Below are 23,512 nucleotides of genomic sequence, written 5' to 3' on the forward strand. Positions count from 1 at the left end.
TAGGGACACCGTATTTACAGTATTTATTTAACAGGTAAGTATTCAGTATTCAGACTTTTAAAACCCTCCCTTTACATAGAAAAATATTTTTACTTAGTTTTTTTTATAGTTTTATTACAAAAAGTGCATTTTGATGAAATTGATGAAAAAAAAAACAGGAATTTCTTGATATTTTGCATAGAAAAATAACGCGAATCGGTGAAAAATTCCGCAAATCGGCAAATTTCCCTTGAATAAGGCTCCAAAGAAAAAATCTGCGAAGTTGTGAATCCGCGATAAATGAACCACGAAGTAGCGAGGGATCACTGTACTCGGACTCTTTGAATTTACTTCCATGAAAGATCCTGTGAAAGAAATCTTCTGAGATATCATCCACGCATTTCATTTTAGCTTTTCATTCAGACACAGGTTTGCTTTTAATACCTGAGGCTTTGTCCCCGGTCCAGCCTGCAGAGGCTTTGTCCCCGGTCCAGCCTGCAGAGACTTTGTCCCCGTCCAGCCTGCAGAGTCTTTGTCCCCGGTCCAGCCTACAGAGCTCCTCTGCCGTAAACGCCAGCCTCCAAGAGCCCGTCGCCTCCTCCTCTGCCGCAGACGCAGGCCTCCAAGGGCCCGTCGCCTCCTCCTCTGCCTCAGACCTCCAAGTGCCCGTCGTCTCCTCCTCCTCTGCCCCCGGCGCAGGACCCCGGACTCCGCTGGTCCCTGCCTCCTCTCCATTGGTCCCTCGGTTCCTCTTGGCCCTCTCTCTGGGTCCCCCTCCTCCCGCCCTGCTCCTTGTTCCTGTGGGCGTCTGGGATCCGCCCTTTTTTTCGGGGGGGGGGGGGGGGGGGGGGCTGTCACACCCTGTCCTGTCACCCCGTTTTGTTCAGCCTTGTGTCTCCGTTAATTGCTCCCACCTGCCTCTCGTTTCCCAATCACCTTAGCTCTCGGCCCTCGTGTATTTAAACCCCTTCTGTTCTGTGTCTTGTGTCGGATCATTGTTTCATTGTCCAGCGTGTCTCATATTAAATAAGTGTAAGAATTCCTACCTGTCTGCCTGTTTCCTCCCCGGTCTGGATCCTCGCCTCACCTCGGCTTCATTCACCGGAACGTGTGACACATTTCTCAGATATCCCACCATCCTTCAGCTACTTAGAGACTCTTTGTGTGAATGAGAATGTTTTAAAAAACTTACGTGAAGTAAACATTAATAATTATCTTATTATGATGTGTATGAGTATATTGATAGATTAACTTTTGTTAAATCAAACACATACTGATCTGGTGTAGATAAGATCTGAAATGGATCACTGTAGGAACAATAATCACTTTAAAGCCATCACTGATTAAAGCACAGATTATTCAAACATTTGATTTAAACATCATGTTCATTCAACACATATGATTATTTCAATTTATAAGCTGTAAAGTTATTTATAATTCGAGATGACTTTTCCTCAGAGTGAAAATGCAGGAGTCTACATGAAGCCTTGAGTGAGAATGCATTGTCTTCTTGCAGTGGCAAGAACTGGGGCAGAGTATTGCTTTGGATTTGGGGCCAAACAAACGTTGGGCTTTTGTCTGCAAATGAAAGGTTACTTTCTAATCAATTTGAAGGTGACAATTTGACCACTTGGTATGGTACACCATCTATGCCCCAGCACATTTTACTGCTATCCGCTGATCTGGGTTTACTGGTTGCCCACAGACAAAACATAAACCAGGAGTGGTGGGGACTTTTTAGTTGGACCGAGGCTATGGAACCAATTGCCATTTGAGGTGAGACATGCATAGACTCGAGGCTTTTAAAATAAAACTAAAGACTCATTTTATTCCTTTATTTATTTTCGCCTTTTTATTTATTATATTTAAATTATGTTGTGTACAGCACTTTGGGAATCAGTCTTATGTAGGAAATCCTCTAATGATTAAAGGCTTATGATGAGGATGATGATGATGATTACTCAGAGAAACACAAGTCTCACATGAATATTGCTTCTCACCCTTGTGAGTCCTAATGTCATCAGTCAAGCGACCACTCTGAGAGAAACTTTTTAGTTCTCATGTGTTTAGTCAAGTCGCTTTTATCAGTGAAACATTTACCACAGGCTTCACATGAATATGGCTTCTTAACTGTGTGAATTACCATGTGCCTAGTCAAGCCTTTTTTAGAAGATAAACATTTACCACAAGTTTCACAAGAATAAGGCTTCTCACCTGTGTGAGTTCTCATGTGAGTAGTCAAGTCAAATTTATCCAAGTAAAATTTACCACAAGTTTCACATGAATATGGATTCTCACCTCTGTGAGTTCTCATGTGAACCGCCAACATATTTCTCTGAGAGAAAACTTTACCACAAGTTTCACATGAAAACGGATTCTCACCTGTGTGAGTTCTCATGTGATTGGTCAAGGTACTGCTGAGAGAGCAACGATAACCACAAGTTTCACATGAATATGGTTTCTCGTCTGTGTGAATGATCATGTGATTAGTCAAGGAATTACTGTGAGTGCAACAATAACCACAAATTTCACATGAATATGGCTTCTCACCTGTGTGAGTCCTCATGTGAACAACCAAGTTTATTCTCTGAGAGAAACATTTACCACAAGTTTCACATGAAAATGGCTTCTCACCTGTGTGAGTTCTCATGTGTTTAGTTAAGGTTCCTCTCAGAGAGAAACACTTACCACATGTTTCACATGTGAACGGCTTCTCACCTGTATGAGTTCTCATGTGATGAGTCAATTGACCACTTTGACAGAAACGTTCACCACAAGTTTTACAGGAATGTGGCTTTTCACCTGTATGAGTTCTCATGTGATGAATCAAGTTACTACTCTGAGAGAAACATTTACCACATGTTTCACATGTGAACGGCTTCTCACCTGTGTGAGTTCTCATGTGTTTAGTCAGTTGACTACTCTGACAGAAGCATTTACCACAAGTTTTACAGGAATATGGCTTCTCGCCAGTGTGGGTCCTCCGGTGATCATTCAAGTTTATTCTCTGAGAGAAACGTTTACCACAAGTTTCACATGAATATGGCTTCTCACCTGCATGAGTTCGCATGTGTTTAGTCAAGGTACTACCGAGAGAGAAACATTTACCACAAGTTTCACATGAATATGTCTTTGCACCTGTGTGAGTTCCCTTGAGTCTTTCTAGCTTGGGACCATCTACACTGTCTCCGTGATCTATAGTTTGTCTTTGTCTTTTATTTTGTATCAGTTCATTATCACTGTTGTTTGATTCTGAGTTTTCACTCCAGCATCCATCAAGATCTTGGTTCTCAACTTCAGCAGAACTCTGACACAAGTGTTGGTGTCTGTCTGGTTCTGGTTTACACCAGTCAGTTTCTTCAGAAGAAGCAGTCACCATGGAGGGAACATTTTCCTGTTTCAGACTGAACGGCCCTTCATGCTGATTGATGCAGAGTTCCTGCTGTTCCTCTTTCATCAGTAGATGTTCTGGTTCCTTGTGGTCCAAACTGTAGGTGGTACCCTGCTTACAGAGCTGCTGGTCAGTCATAACCTTCTCATCTTTCCTGACATGATGCAGTGGGAGTTCTGGACAGAAAAATAGACAACAGATGAAGAATGTGGCATTAAGAATGACCTCTTCACTTTAATAGTCCGATGCATCTAAACATGACAAAACCTTAAATTGACAAATTTTCACTCATACTTCAGAAATGAAAGCAAACAGACATGCTGTCTGAATGACAGCAATAAGATTTAATGATTACAATTCTAATTTAATTCAGGGAGTGGCCATACAGGTACTTTTCTTTTACAGAAAAAAACATTCAGATCATCTTAAAATGCATCATATGACAGCTGATGTCTAAATACAAATCAGATCGACAAAAACTATCCTAAACATGTCTCTGATTGTAAACAGGGTATATGTCTGATCTCAAAATTAAACTTAAGCATAGGTTAGGGGAGGGTAGCTTTATTTATCATTGCACCAGCATCCTGATACAATGAAATAGTTTCAGTACAACCATTCCAAGATCCAACATGCAGCCCATGAAACACGTAGACAGGAAAACGGTTTTACTGTGGGCATGCAGCCATTATAGCGCTCCCATTATGCAGATAAATGAAAATGGGTAACACAAGGGCGGGGAACAATAAGAGTGAAAAACAAATATGCTCTCTACAAGGAACAGCGCTGGCTTACAGGAAAAAAAAATCACCTCTGACATGAAAGCACATATTCAGACAGTAACAACATCATCGAGAGTGAAGTGGGTGAGAATTCCCATGCATCCGAGGGAGACCAGCAGCTATTCATTAGCGTGGACTTCAACCTCCATTGCCCAGGAATTGGGAGGAGTGTATCAATACGTGCGGACAGGCAAGTTAAAAAACTCGGAGTGTGTGTGTCAGTTATGTGAGCACGTGCATGCATGTGTGCTAGAGGTGCTTGAAAAAAAATCATTCAGTCAAATCGTGATTCCAAATGATAAAGATTCTGAATTTATCCTGTCCGAACTCTGACTTTATTACTGTTTATTATAATCATCATAAATAATCACTTGGTTCAGTATAAATGTATTTTAATTACGCTTTGGGTATAATAATGATTACTATGATTATGGTTGATAATGTTTGTTCAGCAAATCAGAAGGTCAACTTCCACTTATCCATCCAACACAGAACTGATCCAGAGTAAAGGTTAACTGCCATCACATGTTTTTTGACTCATGACCAAAGCTTTCTTGCTCTGAGAGTGGGCGTGTTCTGAGGACTTTGTTAAACTAACTTCCAGCAGCTTTCACTTCAGTTCGTGAACCACCACCAACCTGAGGAAAGGGGAATGGCCGCCCTGATCCTCTGCCAAGCTGTTCTGTCACGCCGATAATAGCTACAAATAAACGTAACTGTAATCAGCTGACGCAAATCTCCTCGGAGTTATTGATTTGAGAGTCAAGACGAGAAACTCCTTCAGAGTTACGCCGGGGACACACCGGCCGCGGAAGCACCGCGAAGCGCCGAGAAGCGAATCGCTCACGAAATTCGGCCGCTGCTCGCCGCTCCTCAGTTCAGATCAGACGCGCCCCAGTCGAGGCGCGCCTCGGCTCAGCTGTAGTTTTTCTTTTAGACACTTGGTGTCCTCCATTTCCTCTCTGCCTTTTCTCAGCTCTTTTCCTCTACGTTTGAGTGTTTGTGCGCGCGTGCGCGCGTACGTGTGTGTGTGAAATAATATTATAAATAAATATTTTCCTTGAACGTGGACACACCTTGTGTGTGTGTGTGTGTGTGTGTGTGTGTGTGTGTGTGTGTGTGTGTGTGTGTGTGTGTGTGTGTGTGTGTGTGTGTGTGTGTGTGTGTGTGAACCTATGTTTCTGCCAGTTGAATCTCTTGGAACCCGCTCCAATTCTGCAGCTGTATCCTAGCAGTTTCTTCAGAAATGGGTACGTAAATAACCATGTTTTTCGGGGGTCGTACAGCTCCTTGTGTTTCTCAACTTCCATAATTAATTTAAAGTCATCCATCTTAACTGCTTGCCTCAGACTTTCTGCCTCTCTGTCCTGTTTGCTCCGTGAAGACACCCAAAACCACACACCCCTTCACGCGGTCACACACGCACACAAGTTCGATGTGTGTGTATGTGTTTGTTCGTGTGGTTTTTCTGCAGTGTCTGATTATGAACACATTTGATTGCGTAATTTTATTTTGAAATGCTTTATTTTGTTAACTTTACCGACCTGCCTCTTATGTCTAGGTTTGACTTCCTGCCAGAATTGACGCGATTCACCCGCGGCTCGCGAAAAAAATAGAGCCGACGCCGAAATGATCGCTGCACGGCGCGAGCTGGAGCGCCGGCGCGAGGCGATTCGCGGCGCTTCGGCGGCCCATGTGGTCTATAGAATAGCTTAACAAGGGCGCCGAATGAAGGCGGTCCCATTTTCATGGCGCTTCCGCGGCCAGTGTGTCCCCGGCGTTAAGCCAGACGCTCGACACTGTGTACCCGGCGACATCTTCGGACCAGAGAGTCGGTTCCTTGAGTCTCCTCTACCGGACCGAGTACCTGGAGGCTGACACCATCCTCCCTTGACCTACGGATCCTCACGAAGAGTCGTCCTTCTGATACTGTTTTCTCTAAGTAACAACAGTTAGCTGAAAAACCATCATGTGAACCCAGAACGCACTTCTCTCTCTGAAAGAAACCTTCTGAGAATCCATCCACGCATCCAAATTCGTATTTTCAATTTAGCTTTCATTCAGCCACAGGTTTGCCTTTAAAACAAGTTTTAATATCAAAGCTGGTCAATTGTCATTCATGAATTGTCATTTTTAATTGCCATTAAAATTGTCGTTCTGAATCGTCAAATTTAAAATTGTTAGTAATAAATTCTTCATTTTTAAACCTTGCCTCATTCTTTGAAATGGAACAAAGAAAGGTATAAATATTTCTGGTAATTGAAAAAGCAAAGATTCCTAACTTCTGATTCAAAAATAAACTTTTGCTATTAAATTTAATTATCTTAAATTAAACATTAATCTTTGGATTAAAAATAGACCAAGTAAATTGGTGTATGAACTTCTATCGACATATAAGTATCTTAGAAATTTATACATGATATAGGCTCATATGCTAATGTGCTTGATCATTCTCAGAATTAACAACTGATAGCAAACAATGTTGATTCTAGTATGTAGTATTACCCTACAGCATTGTGTTGATGTTCCAGTATTTATGGACCTGACTGTAAATACATCCGATAATTCTTACCTTTAGCGGAATTTTGCATAAAAATAAGAAAGCTAGTTACTTTACAGATTTCGCCTTTTGCGGGTTATTGTTTAGAACATGACTCCTGTGAACAACGATGGACCACTGTGCACTACTGTCATGGTCTGCATCTGTGTCTCCCCTCGTGTGTCTCCTTGTGTTCTCCATCCCTCTCTAGGTTCTCCTTTTGTGTCTCCTACCCCCCTCATGTGTTCTTGTTCTGCGTCTTCCTCATGTGTCTCCTGGTGTTCCCCATTTGCCCCCAGATCTTCAGCCCTCTAGAGCCCTTTTCAGACAGACATTCTGGAACATTTGCGGACAGTTCAATCCGGTTTTTAACCGGAACTGTGTTTTCAGACACACCACTTTTGTACCGGAACTTGTCCTTTCGGCTGCGTTCACACAGCAGGGAAAAGTTCCAGATGTCTGACAGCGGCGGGGGTGGGGAGAGAATCAGACTCATGTTAAGAAGAAGAAGAAGAAAATATCATTTCTATAGCGCCTCTCAAGATAAAAATCACGAGGCGCTTAAGCATAATTCTGCGCACAAGAAGACGCATAAGAGACCTGGATGATGAAGCTCAATGGTTAAAGGAATCACTGAAGCGGTGTGAAGCGCTCCGTCGCGCGTCTAGACGGTACCGTAGGAGGCGAGCTGCCGTGGTTCGCCGCATGCTACAGCAGCGAGTTATATAGGTGCGCACAGCGTCCCCCGGTCCCCTCCTCCTCCCCCTCCCCCTTGTCCGGAACTTTACCTCACCAGTCTGAAGCAGCCACCCTGTCCGTAACAAGTCCGGACCTGTTACTAGGGGCTTTGTCCGGATAAATTCCGGAACACGTTATCCGGATGTTTGTATTCAGACAGAAAGGTCTTACGGACAGATTCCGGAACATTTCCGTTTTTCATGGCCTGTCTGAAGGGGGCACAGGTTTCCCTATTCAGGCATCCTACTCCCAGGTCCTGTGCTCTCTTGCCCCCCTTTTAGTCACGCCCCTGTAGTTTTTCTTTCTGTAGTGTTTTCCTCTAGTTTCAGCTTCCCCCTTAGAATATTAGTCAAATTTGTTGCCCTTCAGGTCTTTAGGTTTTATTCTTAGGTCATTTTCCTTAGTTACAGCTGTTCATGTTATTAGTCTCTCTAGTGTGTTTTTTCCTTAGATTATTAGTTATGTTCCTGCTCTTCTTGTCTTTAGTTTTTATTCTTAGGTCATGTTTATTTCCTCCCTAATTAGTAATTCATTTCACCTGGTCTCTCTCCTCACACACCTGCAGGTCATCTCCCTCTCATCCTCCCCAGTGTATAAAGCCCTGTCTGTGTCTTAATATCTTGTCGGTCCATTGTTTGGTGTCAGCGTTGTTTCGTGCTTCGCCTCTAGGTTTTGTGCTCTATGTGAGCTTTCGTTCTCCTGGTGTTCAGGACTTTGGTTTTTGACTTCCTGCCCTTTTGGATTTTTTGGTTCCTCGTCCTAATAAAAGGATTTTAATTTTAGACCGCTCCTGCCTCGAGTCATCTGGTGTTTTCTGCATCTTGGGTCCTAACCTCCTCCTCTCAATGTGACAACTACTGCCAAATACAAACTAAGATCTGCAATAAGTAGAGCAAAATCCAAATATAATACCAAACTACGAGAACAAATTACTATCAATGACACACGTTTTATCTGAAAAAATAATAAAAATAATAAATTAATTAATTAATTAAACTCCAGAATATGACTACTTATAAAAGTGCTGCTGGTCCACCTTAGTGCAAGTGGTAAACCACACTAAAATTCCATATGTTATTGTCACGAGAGCGGGGCGAAGTAGAGGTGAGTGGTTGAGGTGAGGATCTAAAATGCAGGGGGAAAAGGCAGGCAGGCAGGAATATTACAAAAATGGGATTTTAATGGAAAGCGCATTAGTAAAGATGCAGGACTGAACAGAGGCTGGGGAGACAGGACAGATTGTGACAGTTAGAACGTTAATGATGGCACAGTTGTAAAAATCCGCCATCAGAGGTCAGGGAATGTGACTGTTCTTCAGCTTCCTTAGATAGCATTGCTGGGCCTTCCCCACAGCTGAGGCAACATGAGTGTCCCAGGATAGGTCCTCTGCCACAATCACCCCCAAGGATTTAAAACTGCTCACTCTTTCCACCTAAACCCCATGAGGTGAGATGCGTCCACTGCACTATTAACATCAGGAAGGCACCTGGACCAGATGAAGTGCTAGGCCGGGTGCTCAAAAATGTGCTTCAGAGAGCTAGCGAATGTCTTCACCTAAATCTACCATAATTCACACATCATGGGTTCCAGCCTGCTTCAACGCCACCACAATTGGCTCTAAACAGTCTATTGTCACACGTCTGAAAGACTGTAGACCTGTGACGCTCATTTCCATTCTGGCAAAATGCCTGGAGAGACTGGTCATTAAACATATTACTATCACACAATCCATGTCAGTTTGCCTACAGGGAGAGCTCAATGAAGGATGCCAATGCTTTCGTGCTCCACACACTACTGGAGCATCTGGAGGACAAAAACACTTATGCTTCTCTTTGTGGATGGTAGTTCGGCTTTTAATACCATTTGGCCATACTGTCTATGTTTCAAACTCCCCCAACCAGACCGCAGCAACACCCTGTGAACCTGGATCATGGACTTATTAACAAATCGCACACAGTGTGTTAGAGTGGATAATTACACCTTCTCCACCATTGACATCAACACTGGGGCTATCCAGGGGTGTGTGCTGAGTTCCCTGCTCTACACCGTTTTCAGCTGTGACTACTCTACCTCTTTCTCCAACCTCATTGTCAAGTTCACCAATGACACTACAGTTCTTGGACTCATCACCAACAAAATTGAGACAGATTATAGGAACAAGGTCCAATGTCTGGCATCATAGCTTGCCAACAGTAACCTAGTCTTTAACATTAAAACCAAGGAAATCATTGTGAACTTCCGCAGGGAGTATGAACAACCATAAACCTCTCTCCATTGACAGTTGGCTGAAGATGCTCACTTCTTATAGTCTGTAATGGCCTTGGTACCCTACCAGACCTGCCTGGGATCCCATTTCCAGAACGGGTTCATCCCAATTGCTATAAAAATGCTTTAAGGTGTTGAACGCTTGTTTAGTAAATGTATTTGCAGTGGTTCCTAGTAGGAATGAATGCCTTGTAAGTCATACTCATGGGACAAAAAAGCTCAGATGTGCACATCTTATTTCCTGACATTTTTAGACATCTTGTCACAGACTGGATAACGGCAATACGACTTTACCACTGACCCTGTTTGCTCTCTAACACTGACCACAAATAACGCTAACCTGGAGGAGTTATGCTATGTGGTGGAGTTGCTAATATTAATAGTTAGCTTCTACTAGCCGAGACATTCTATCCTGTTTTCTGGACGCTAAACAAACAATAGCCTTCCCCATCGCGTGTCAAGATAGGTGAGTCCATGAATGTTAAGAGACAGTGTGATTACATTTTTTTTTTCAGTGTTCCACATCTTTAACCTTAGGAGATGATTAGCTTGGCACTACATGTTGTTCAGCTGTAATCTGCTTGTCTGTATTTTCAGTGTGTTATGTTGGAACCCTATCTTCTAAGATGCTGAAATGGAAACAAATTCCACCAGCCTGGTTGTGTGGTCGTTAAAGAATCAATCAATCTCTAAATCTCATCTTTTACCCATTTCCCCTGTGGCACAGTCTTCAGGCCAACAGCAAAACTGATGTATCTCATGGCTCCACCAGTGTCCCAGATACCGTTTGAAAGAACAAAAGGAGACACCTACCTGTCCGTCCTCATTTAAAGAGTCAAGTTACTAATCTAAGAGACACATTTACCAAGTTTCACATGGGTATAGCTTCTCACCTGTGTGTCAAGTGTTTAGTCTAGTTACCTTTCAGAGGTTCTGGTTTACAGCAGTCCATTTCTTCAGGAGGTGCAGTCACCATGAAAGGAACATGTTCCTGCTTCGGAATGGGCTGCCCTTCATGCTGACTGATGCAAAGTTCCTGCTGTTCCTCTTTCATCAGTAGAGGTTCTGTTTCTTTCTGGTCCAAACTGGAGGTGGTCTCCTGGTTACTGAACTGCTGGCCAATCACAACCTCCTCCTTTTTCCAGACATGATCCTGTGGGACTTCTGGACATGCTAAATGACAAAAGAAAATGATGTGGCCAGATGGCATGTGAAGAAAGCACGATTCACTTTAATCATTAGATACAACTAAAGATAATTGTAAAACTAATCCTCCCGCTGTCTTATGGATAACCCCTTCAGGACAGGGGATGGCTGAGCAGGGTTGATGGTTTCTCCTTTGGGGTCCACATAGTAGGGGGTGAGGTGGTGCTCACTCCTCAAAAATAAAAACATGTGGGGTCCATTGGACGTGACAGAGAGGGAATTCCATGCATCCTCCTCCCCCCTTTCTTCTAGGGATCACAGTGGACAGGAAATCCTCCAGCTGGTGGCATATTCACTGTTTGCTCTTTTCCTGAGCGGTGAGTCTGTGTGTGTGTATGTGTGTGTTCGTGTAACTATGTGCTTGTTAATGTCTCGTTTTTCCAACTGAGAAACTCAGAGTGCATGCATGACACGGGGCTGCTGTCAATCACTGCCTCAGTGATGCTATCTTGGTCCGCCAGGTGATGCCTTCTTTAGGCGCATTTTTCTAACAGGAAGTGTGGGTGAAGTTAGTCTCCACCCATGGTGTAACTCACTCTTTAAAATATTAAACAAGAGGCTGTGACTCATGTTGCTTTTGGAGACTCTACTGCTTCCTACTCTCTCATTGAGACTGCTGTGTGCTCCTCACAGCAGTGTCCCCGGGCTGCCGTGGCTGGAGCGGTGGTTCCATGCTACAGTTTGAGTAGATGTTTACCCCACTGCATCCAGACTGATAAATGACTTGTGTATGCAGGAAGCCGCCGCTGGTTGTCTCTACCCACAAATAAAGAGGTTCCCTCTAGTAGTTAGGTGTGAACCTCAGCTGGTATTCTGACTATCCGTGCTTCCTCGTCGAATATTCCTACCACAGCGTGTTACTACAGTTTCGCTCTTGTTTACAGTATAGTAACACGCTAATTAAGTATGGTTTATTTTAAATAGGTGATTTTACTCATAAATACAGAACTGTAGTATAATTATTAGCAAAAATATACAGTGTTTGTCGTGATTTATTTATGAAAAAGGCCATGTTTGTCATGATTCAGTGAATGACAGTAAACAATGGGAGAAATTTCTTGTTTACAGTATAATAGATATTTTACAAGCCATTTACAAGCTAAATGTCAAGTAAACATACAACAAGCAGCGATTTAACAACTTCCAGAGGTAGCAAGTCTCTTCAGGTAGACAGGAAAAATTGTGTCACCTCCATACAAAGCGGACTGCCTGGGAGCAGGTTAGAAATTAGAAAAATCTGGTACGGGAAATGCACAGATTACCCAGATGTGAACACATTTAACCCACTAGGGCTTGGCTGGGCCCACCTAGATGTGAAAAGCCTATGACCAATAAAGTCTGTGACCCACTGTGGCAACTCAAGGCTGCCACAGGAAGTGCCTTTTCAGGCTGCCACTGCCATGATTTGAGCCTGTTATCTCTCCAGGAGACTGTGGTCTTTCAACATCTGCATGAAGCTCCTGGGGATAACCAGTCTGAAGTAGCCTGTGTAATCAGTGGTGTGCTGGGGGAGCAACACCAGGCTGGAGAAACTGATTAGGAGAGCTGGACTCGTGATCGGGACTAAAGTAGACTCCCAAGAAAAATTGGCTGAGAGAACACTTAAAAAAACTGCTGTCCACAAACCAGACATCCACTGCATCACAAATAACCAGAGGAGCCTGTTCAGTGACAAGCTGCTGCTCCCAAAGTCAAGGACCAGCAGATACAGGAACTCCTTCATCCTACATGCTATCACTGGGGGGTGGGAAAGACTGAGGGTGGAGCATAACATGCAATGATTTTTGTGCAATTCTACAATTTGCAAGCATTGCAATAAATATAGCTAAATACTATGGCTGAAATGACATGTGAATTTTTGCATGAGATACTTTTAACAGATGCCTATATGGTGTGAAATACCGCTATTATACGAGACAATAATGAAATATAATAATAGTTTTACAGACACTCCGTTAGTCTGTTTGAAACTGATTTATAGGAGCTCCTGAAAATAAAAATCTGACTTTAAAATGGGCCAAATACCTCAAATGTTACGTTTTATTTATCTAAAGTAGAAACACCAAAATGAGAACAAATTTTACCGACTGAGTTAACCTCAGTAGTGTCAAAACGCTTCACAAATGAAACATTTAATTCACATGCAAACGGAGTCCAACAAGATGTTACTGAGAATATGTCCTCAGTAAAACCAACGAGTCCTGCTGCTGTTTCATACCGATTCTGTAGCTCATCTGTGGTTTCCAGCTCATATCCAGCTGTCTTTTTCAGACTTTATGAATATTTCTTTAGCAGCTAGTTGCTTACTGACAAAGTTAATTAGCGTTGATAAACATTTCTAAAGAAAGGAGTCTAGCATTTACCTCAAAAACCAAAACAAGCTAATCTAGCTAACAGTCTTCTTCCTGGTTTATGTTAGCGGTGAAGTCAAACAATAACGTGGTGCATTACCGCCACCTACTGGTATGAAGGAAGAACGTTAAAGGATTAGAGAAGAGGACTGTTTAAGATAGTAAATTATTGCCATAGATTTAGTTACCTACTAGTAAATTAATTAAATCTAGATTTGGTTGAAGTCTTTTAAGGTTTAGAATCAGTTGTCTTTTTTCCCTCTTACATATCTGACTGTGTAACATTCATTTAGTATTTCCATTGTGGTGTCACAAAGCCGATAATTACGTTGCCTGACATATTGGTACTGTTATTGCATCTCATTTCCCCACATTTTAAAAGCTCTATTGTTTTGATTGCTTTAACACATTTGTAGTGTAGTGAGATTGGGGGGTTTAATTATGACCAATAAGATGTGATGATTCTATATAAATATAGAATATCAACCTGATTGATCTTTACACATAGTATCACATTACTATCAGAATCAGAAGGGTTTGTGTTTGAGAATCACAACATTGGGAAATTGCTGCAGTACTTTGTGCTAAAAAAGAGATAAGTAGAATTAAGAAATAAACACAATAAAATTAATAATGTAGAGAGGCAATAATTAGATAAACAGCTAATATGTATACAAGACAGTGTAGGTACCGGTCAGAGCGGAACAGTCAGGTGCAAACACAACACAGGGTCGGGTGACTGAAACAAAGCAACTGGAGTGGGCATTCCTAGGATTGTTATGCATGATTCCAACAGCAGAGGGGAAGAAGCTGTTCTAGTGGTGAGAGATTCTGGTCCAAATGGATCGGAGCCTCCTGCCAGATGAGAGCAGGTCGAAAACATTGTCCAGGGTGAGACAGGTCTGCTGTGATCCAACCTGCATGCTCAAATGTCTTGGAGGTGTTCAGGTCCTGTATAGAGGGACGTTTGCAGCCAACGACCTTCTCAGCAGAGCGTACAACACGCTGCAGCCTCTTCTTGTCCCTGATGGTAGCTCAACCAGTAGACTTTGGTCACTGGACCTCAGGGACCTGCTGGTGGTGTAGGGACTGAGAAGATCACCAATGTATGATAGTGCTTGTCCATTTAAATGAACCCTGAGGTTGACTGGCAGCCAGTGAAGATGGACAAGTTAAAGATGTCTGAGTCTCTGTCCACGGATCAGACATGGAAAAGGCTTCTCACTTGTGTGTCTCCCAATTAGCATGTGTGCACCTGCAGCACATTACAACAGCAACGTGATTTTATTCCATGTAGTTGGAAAATCACAAGAGAAGAGGCCGTATGCTTTAAAATCACTTTTTTTACATGTTAAGTTTTTAAACTTACATTCACTTCCATAATTGTTGATATTTTGGCACATGCCATCTCATTTTTGGTGTTGTCTTTGTAAAATGACCATGTAGTGTCATATATATTGTTGTGATTCTCCTCCAACAGGATGAAAATGTTGCCCATGCTAAAAAACACATTGTTTCTCTCCTCAAAAGATGCAGGGAGGAAATAAGCCATTTGGTCACCGATAAAGACGTAATGTTTTAAGGGATTATAACTCTGCAATAGTCTATTGTTTAAAATTTACTAGACGCTTTACACTGATACCATGTCTGATTTCCTGTCCAGCCTTATTATAACTACAAAGCTTGATGCATCCCAGAAGCGTGTTGTGGCCAAAATAGAATCCAGTCCTATGCACCAAGTCACACCAAGAGCATCATGTTACGTCAGCGGAACATCTTTACGTCAAATGGAAGTCCTCATAGTCTATGGTTAGATTCACACCAGTCTGAAATGTTTCAGATTCATCCCAGAATCTTCTCATCAAACTGCTGTAGATAGGATCGGGTTCTCTTTTTGCTAAAAGCTCCTGGGAGGTGTCGATCTCCATAGTTAACATAGGGATGGACAGGAAATCACACACAGCATCAATGTAAAGCATCTGGAAAATTACAACAACAACAAACAAACACTACGGCAGAGTGGTGATTCCGTAAATATGTAAACATTATATCTTTACTGGCAACCAAATGGCTTATTTGCTTCCTAAATCTTTTGAGGAGAGATGGGTTTAATTTGATGGAGCCCTGCAAGTCACAAGGGGATTGTGCATTCTTTGTGTTGGCTCCGAGGCTATGGAATGGACTGCCTCTAACCGTGCTTCAGTCACCTTCCTTGCTGGTTTTTAAGTCTCATTTGATGATGCATTTTTATGTCATGGCTTTCCAACAACAGATGTTGTAGCGTGGCTTCATTGTCCTATATATAATGTGGTCTTTTTTATTAGGGTTTATGATTTATTCTGTTTAACTTGTACTTGTTGATTGTCCAGCACCTTGGGCATCCGATAAGGTCGTGGAAGGGCCTTTACAAATAAAGTGAAATAAAATTAAATGAAAAATGGCCCCAATGTCCACGCAATACTGCAGCACCACAACATCCAGAGCCTTAAGGAACTCTGGGCGGATCACATCCACCTCCAGTGTCTTGCCACCAGGGAGCTTTTTGACCACCAGTGACCTCAGCACCAGAGATTGGAGAACCCAAACCAAAGTCCCCAGACTCTGCTTCCTCACTAAAAGACATGCCAGTGGGATTGAGGAGGTCTTTGAAGCACTACGCCCACCAATCCTCTATGTCCCGAGTCAAGGTCAGCAGCACACCATTCCCACTATAAATTGGGTTGGTATGGTAGCACACTGCTTTTCCCTCCTGAGGCGCAAGATGGTTGACCAGAATCTCCTCAAAGCCGTACAGAAGTCTTGCTTCATGGTCTCACCGAACTCCTCCCACACCCGAGTTTTTGCTTCCGCGACAATCCGAGCCGCATTCTGCTTAAACTGCCAGTACCCATAGTTACACAGACCAAAAAGACCCAATAGTACTCTTTCTTTAGCTTGACAGCCTCCCTAATCACTTGTGTCCACCAGCAGGTTTGGGGGTTGCCACAACAGTCACCGCTCGGTGACCCTGCGGCCACAGCTCTGGTCGGCTGTCTTGATGATAGAAGCATGGAACATGGCCCACTCAGACTCAATGTCCCCTGCCCTCTCCCAGATGTTCAAAATTTTGTCGGAGGTTGGAATTGAAACTCCCTCTGACAGGAGGCTGCCAGACATTCCCAGCAGACCCTCACAATACGTTTAGGCCTGCCAAGTCTGACCGGTATGCTCCTCCACCATCAAAGCCAACTCCCCACCAGGTAGTGGTCAGTTGACAGTTCTGCTCCTCTCTTTGTCTGAGAGTCTAAAAAATGTGGCCACATATCAGATAACATGACAACAAAATTGATCATATGGACACCTTTATGCCTGAACATCGTGTTCATTATGGACAATCCATGAGAAGCACAGAGGTCCAAAAACAAAACACCTCACAGATTTAGATCAGGCAGGCCATTCCCCCCAACTGCTCCTCTCCAGGTCTCCCTGTCATTGCCCACAATGAAACCTGGACTTCATTCTCATGGGAAATTTCAATGTTAAAGTTCACACTGGTTTTTAAGTCCCTGTATGGCACTACCTCTTTTTCTTGTTTGAGCTCTTGCACTTCTATGCCCCAGTACATTTTCTGCGGTCTGCTGATATGGGTTCATTGGTTGTTCCACAGACAAATGTAAGACCTGGAGTAATGGGGCAGAGGCAATGGAACCAATTGCCACTTGTGGTCGGACAATCAAACCCTCTTGAGACTTTTAAAATAAAACTAAAAATGCTTTTTCATTCCTTTATTTTATTCATTTTTGCCTTTTGATTTGATTGCATTTACATGTTGTTGTGTACAGCATGTGTCAGCAGTGAACCAACAGCCTAACGGCTGGAAAACTAGTTCTGTTGTCGCGATACGACCTCTGAACACCAGTTTGCCAGAGTGCTTGTGTTCAATATTCAACCATTATCCACAAGTTTTGCACGAATATTGCTTCTCACCCTTGTGAGTCCTAATGTCATCAGTCAAGCGACCACTCTGAGAGAAACTTTTTAGTTCTCATGTGTTTAGTCAAGTCACTTTTATCAGTGAAACATTTACCACAGGCTTCACATGAATATGGCTTCTTAACTGTGTGAATTATCATGTGTTTAGTCAAGCCTTTTTTAGAAGATAAACATTTACCACAAGTTTCACAAGAATAAGGCTTCTCACCTGTGTGAGTTCTCATGTGAGTAGTCAAGTCAAATTCATCAAAGTAAAATTTACCACAAGTTTCACATGAATATGGATTCTCACCTCTGTGAGTTCTCATGTGAACCGCCAACATATTTCTCTGAGAGAAAACTTTACCACAAGTTTCACATGAAAACGGATTCTCACCTGTGTGAGTTCTCATGTGATTGGTCAAGGTACTGCTGAGAGAGCAACGATAACCACAAGTTTCACATGAATATGGTTTCTCGTCTGTGTGAATTTTCATGTGATTAGTCAAGGAATTACTGTGAGAGCAACAATAACCACAAATTTCACATGAATATGGCTTCTCACCTGTGTGAGTCCTCATGTGAACAACCAAGCTATTTCTCTGAGAGAAACATTTACCACAAGTTTCACATGAAAATGGCTTCTCACCTGTGTGAGTTGCCATGTGTTTAGTTAAGTTACCTCTCAGAGAGAAACACTTACCACACGTTTCACATGTGAACGGCTTCTCACCTGTGTGAGTTCTCATGTGATGGGTCAAGTTACTACTGTGAGAGAAACAATCACCACAAGTTTCACATGTGAACGGCTTCTCGCCTGTGTGAGTTCTCATGTGATGGGTCAGCTGACTACTCTGACAGAAACATTTACCACAAGCTTCACAATGATATGGCTTATCGCCAGTGTGGGTCTTTCGGTGAACAGTCAAGATTTTTCTCTCAGAGAAGCATTTACCACACGTTTCACATGTGAATGGCCTATCACCTGTGTGAGTTCCTTTGAGCCTTTTGGGACTATCTACACATTCTCTGTGTGTATCTTTAGTTTGTCTTTGTCTTTTATTTTGTATCAGTTCATTATCACTGTTGTTTGATTCTGAGTTTTCACTCCAGCATCCATCCTGATCTTGGTTCTCAGCTTCAGCAGAACTCTGACACAAGGGTTGGTTCCTGTCTGGTCCTGGTTTACACCAGTCTGTTTCTTCAGAAGGAGCAGTCACCATGGAGGGAACACGTTCCTGTTTCAGACTGAACGGCCCTTCATGCTGATTGATGCAGAGTTCCTGCTGTTCCTCTTTCATTAGAAGAGGTTTTGGTTCCTTCTGGTCCAAACTAGAGGTGGTCTCCGGCTCACAGAGCTGCAGGTCAGTCACAACCTTTTCCTTTTTGCAGACATGATGCAGTGGGACTTCTGGACAAAAACACAGACCAAACAAAATGCTGATTAACGTGGCAATATAAAAAGAAAGCTTTACTTTTATCATCTGTTGCATCTAACGATGTTTTGGGAAATAACAACCAAGCCATGGTTTATGTGAAGGAAAATATCCCCACCAGGTAGAACAACTGAACACTTCGGTGTAAAGGCTGTATTGTGACACCCTGCTGTAGTTTTGGACGCCTGTGATGGCTTGTTCTGTGTGGTGTTCCCACTGGTTGCCAGGGTCAGGGTGGCTTGTTTTATTTTGACATGGTTGATAGACTAATTTTGTGTTTTATTTTTCTCTCCTTTCTTTGCTGCTGGATGGCGTTGGGACTATCACTGTGTTACCTTTATATTTAGTTGTGTACGTTTTGGGGACTAGCCCTATGTTACGGCTACCAGCCTGGCCATTGGGATGCAGGAGCCAGGACCACCCAGCCCTGGTGATCAGCCCAACACCGCCCCTCCTCCTCCTCTCCTCCAGGCTGCTGAGGAGCACAGCTGAGCTGAATCCTCCTGATGACCCACACCTGGGATAAAAAGTCTGTGCCTTCAGCAGTCTGAGGCAGCAGTACAGGGGTCCTGCTGTCCTCCAGGCCTCAGTTTGTTTTCAACCCCTTTGTTTGTGATGAGTTTTTACTTTTTAAGTTTAAACTCTGAGTGATGAGCTTTTAAGAGGGTAAAGCTTTGAGTGATCCAGAGGGATTGTTTTGAAGGTTAACTTGGATGCAATTTTATTGACTCTGGTTTTAAACACCTTCTGTTTTGGTAAAACTTTTAACATGAGTTTTAACCAGGTGTTTTATATAGTTGATAAGTTGTCCTTTAACTGTTAACCTTATAGTGAATTTTTCGTTTTGCATTATTTTAATAATGCTCGCCATCTGTTTGCACTTGTTTTTAGAACCTTTTACAACAATAAAACCCATTTTAAATCCACTGTTGCAATTCTTATGTTACCCCCTCCTTCACATTTTAAAACCTGTCGGGGAAGTAACACCCTAGTAGTTGTTTTAGGACTTGGTTTCTCTGTACAAACAGATGTGTGGATTTTTTGTTTGGAGGGAATATTATCTCCAGGTTCTGTTGGGAGAAAGAGGTGGGACTATACTTGATCTGTTTGACACTGGGTTGTTTAGTTTGGGATTCATGTGTAATGTTAAAACTGGTTCAGCCAGGAGGAAGAGAAGCAACATTTTAAAACCATATGTAAGAAAAGGTTAAATGTCAGAAACATTTGTTTAGTAATAGTCTGTTTTGATTACTTTTCCATCCATTCATTATCATCCACTTATCCAGGGTCAGGTCATGGGGGCAGCAGCCTATGCAGAGACGCCCAGACATCCCTCTCCCCAGCCACTTCGGCCAGCTCCTCTGGGGGAATCCCAAGGCATTCCCTGGCCTGCTTAGAGACAGAATCCCTCCAACGTGTCCTGGGTCTACCTTTAGGCCTCCTCCTGGTTGGACATCAATCAATACTTAAACCTAACCAACACAGACCCAAGCGAGCTCCATCACCAAGCCCTCCCCTCTCAAACCCATACAGCAGTGTGGCGATACTGTCATTCTTACAATTCTGACAAAAAACAACAGTCGTTTGCAAATTTGCATGATCCTCTGGAGGTTTCTTCTCCACTGTCGCTGCATGCTTGCTTAGTATGAGGGTTGCTGTAAAGACACCGACACCAGTCAGGGACTCGATGCAACCTGCTGGGTTCCTTATATAGGAAACTTTTTACTGATTGGCTTAATGAACTGACCTGTATTGGAATGTTTACTGTGTGAAATGCCTTGAGACGACTCTTGTCGTGATTTGTCGCTATATAAATAAACTGAAATGAATTGTTATTGCTGGTACACCATGACGCCAGATGTTGGACCTTGTTTTTTTATCTGTCTTATTATCAATGGTGATGAGTCAGAGCACTGTAGTGTCATCGGTGAACTTGACTATGACATTGGAGGGGAAAGAGGAGGAGCAGTTACGGGTGAACAAGGGTGCAGAGCAGGAGAGTCAGCACACACCCCTTGTCCCAGATACTGTTTGAAAGAAGAAGAGAGAGACCTACCTGTGTGAGTCCTCATTTAATGAGTCAAGTTACTAATCTGAAACACTTACCACATGATTCACATGAATATGGATTATCACCTGTGTGAATGTGAACTGTTTAGTCTAGTTACCTTTCAGAGGTTCTGGTTTACAGCAGTCCGTTTCTTCAGGAGGAGCAGTCACCATGAAAGGAACATTTTCCTGCTTCAGAATTAACAGCCCTTCATGTTGACTGATGCAAACTTCCTGCTGTTCCTCTTTCATCAGTAGAGGTTCTGGTTCCTTGTGGTCCAAACTGGAGGAGGTCCCCTGCTTACAGCGCTGCTGGCCAGTCACGACCTCCTCCTTGTCCCAGACATGATCCTGTGGGACTTCTGGACACGCTAAAAGACCAAAGAAAATGATGTGGCCAGATGGCATGTGAAGAAAGCACGCTTCACTTTAATCATTAGATACAACTAAAGAAGTTTTATTATTATTATTATTATTATTATTAATAATAATAATAATAATAAATAAATTTAATGTAAAATGCCATTTACAAGTGAAGATCTCAAAGGACCACTGGTGAATAATAAAACATGTAAGGATTATAAAAACCACGTAGTTGAATTAAGGGCTGACCATAAAAAAGAAATGTTAAAGAAAAGCTAAAATTTGAACTAAGAAACTAGGAATTAAAGTTTTTGCTAAAACAAATTGTTTTTACAATTTTTTTTAAACAAACAATGAGTTGTGGAGCCCTTACGCAATGTAAATTTTATGGTTGAATATGGAACACGGACACTCTGGCGAACTCTGGTGTTCAGGAGGGGGTATCGCAACAGCAGAACTGCTGACATGTTACAGCACCATGTTCAGTGACAAATCATAAAGAATAAGGACTCATTTCTACTAATAAGTTTATTTTACAACAGTATTTACCGTTAGAACATCTTGTGGATTCAGAATCAGAATATAGCTTTTTATTAGAATGTTCCATATTACTTTAGTCCATTGGTGGGCCGTGTACAGTGGTGTCCAGTAAGCCTTAAACAAGGTTATCTTTACTTTTATCAGAACAAGACCCAAACTTAAGAGCGGGTGTATTTCCCTGAACATTAAACATACAGCACTGCCCATGTCATCATCTCTCATGTCCTCTGTGATGATATGATCAAGATATTTGACTTTCTTGGTGATAATCGTGACATTTGACAGATAAAAATATCCTCCTTGGCCAGCAAATCAAAAGCACACTTTATACAGAATGCTGTGTTCTACTCCATAGTCAGAGCAGATATCTACTAACTGCTGTAGACTGAACTGTGTGCCACAGCACATTTAACAATGAAAGACTGTGATAGTTTTTTGTTTGTTTGTTTGTTTGTTATTGTTTCACTAGCTGCGTTTACATGTGCCAAATTTCCTCAATCTGATTGAAATCTTGGTTGATCGGAATTTCCGAATCTCTGTTCACATGGACACGAACTGAAATGATCCATGATCATGCCATGCGTACATATGGACCAAGCATTTAATCCGATTAAATATGCGCATGTAAACGTGGCTACTGATAAACAAAGGGGCGGAGATTAAGAAGTTTCTATTCTTTCTGCTCCCTTTCATTCTTGGTTGTATATATCTGCAGCTTCAGGTTTTATGTTTTTTTCTATAATTAAATGAAATGAAAAACATATATTCATAAATAAGCACACATAGTTCTACTAAAGAACTGAAAGCAGGCAGATGTGTAGTCTGATCAGCTACAGAGCTAGACACAGTTTCAGTAAGATTTAATGATTCAAAATCTTATTTACTTCGTGGATGGGACATATGGGTACTGCAGGTTTGTTGTTTACAGACACAAACATTCAGACCTTCTTAAGATTTTCTCAGTAAAACCACACGAGTGCCGCTGGTGTTTCATACCTATTCTGTAGGAGTTGATCTGTGGTTTCCAGCTCATATCCCACTGTCTGCGATGACGATCGATCCCTTCGTGGACGGTGGCTTTTTCAGACTTTGTGAATATTTGCTCAACACCTAGTCGCTTGCTGATAAACTTAATCAGCGTTGATAAACATTTCTAGAGCAGAAACGAAAATGTTGACCTCACAAGCCCAAAGAACAAGCAGCTAACATGGCTAACAGTCAGTCGTCTCCTTCTTGGTTTTTGTATTCAGTTAGCAAAACAATGAAGTGGTGCATTACCGCCACCTACTGGTATAAAGTGTGAGCAAGAATGTTATGAAGAATTAAAAAAAGAAAATAAAATTATCTTTTCTAAAGTGCCTCCCAAAAAAACACGAGGCGCTAAAATTGTAAGGAAAGGGAAAGAGAAAATGAATAGGAAAGAGGGAAATCAGTGTATCCTGGGAAAGGCAGAACTAATAGAATGAGCAGAACAAGGAGAGGTTGGTGATGAAGGTCACACAAAAGCAAGCTTGAACCAGTGAGTTTTCAGCTGCTTTTTGAAGACCACTGAGTCCACTGACCTCAGGCATAGAGGGAGAGCATTCCAAAGTCTGGGGGCCACAGCAGCAAATGATCTGTCACCTTTGGTCTTTAGCCTGGTGCTGCACAACCAGTAGGCTTTGGTCACTGGATATTGGTCATGGCATGGGCATGACCAATATCTGCAGCCAGATACGCCTGTACAAGCATGGTGCTGGAAGTGTCATGGCCCATGACACTTCCAGCACCATGCTTCACTGATGAGGTGGTATGCTTAGGGTCATGAGCAGTTCCTTAAGATGTTGTTTGGCAAACTCTAATCTGGCCTTCCTGTTTTGGGGGCTCACCAATGGTTTACATCTTGTGGTGAACCCTCTGTATTCACACTGGTGGAGTCTTCT

At 42.4% G+C, this 23,512-nt stretch overlaps 1 protein-coding gene across 2 annotated transcripts; it reads right to left on the reverse strand.

The window, feature by feature from the left end:
* Window positions 1-1,818: 1,818 nt before the first annotated feature.
* LOC107387842 (zinc finger protein ZFP2) lies at window positions 1,819-22,818 on the reverse strand. Of its 2 annotated transcripts, XM_015963056.3 has the most exons (4): window positions 22,587-22,818; window positions 20,807-21,058; window positions 17,432-18,613; window positions 1,819-3,033 (listed from the first exon to the last, which is right to left on the reverse strand). In XM_015963056.3, exons 1-4 carry the CDS (start codon window positions 22,621-22,623, stop codon window positions 2,000-2,002), a joined length of 2,505 nt encoding a protein of 834 aa, XP_015818542.3. In that variant the 5' UTR covers window positions 22,624-22,818; the 3' UTR covers window positions 1,819-1,999. The 2 variants fall into 2 exon arrangements, with proteins under 2 accessions (XP_015818542.3, XP_015818540.3); XM_015963054.3 differs by lacking the exons at window positions 17,432-18,613; window positions 20,807-21,058; window positions 22,587-22,818 and adding exons at window positions 10,616-10,867; window positions 13,119-13,304 and having other exon boundaries at window positions 1,819-3,546.
* Between the last annotated feature and the right edge of the window lie 694 nt (window positions 22,819-23,512).

This window comes from Nothobranchius furzeri, chromosome 16 (assembly GCF_043380555.1).
Source record: "Nothobranchius furzeri strain GRZ-AD chromosome 16, NfurGRZ-RIMD1, whole genome shotgun sequence".
Lineage (NCBI taxonomy): Eukaryota > Metazoa > Chordata > Actinopteri > Cyprinodontiformes > Nothobranchiidae > Nothobranchius > Nothobranchius furzeri.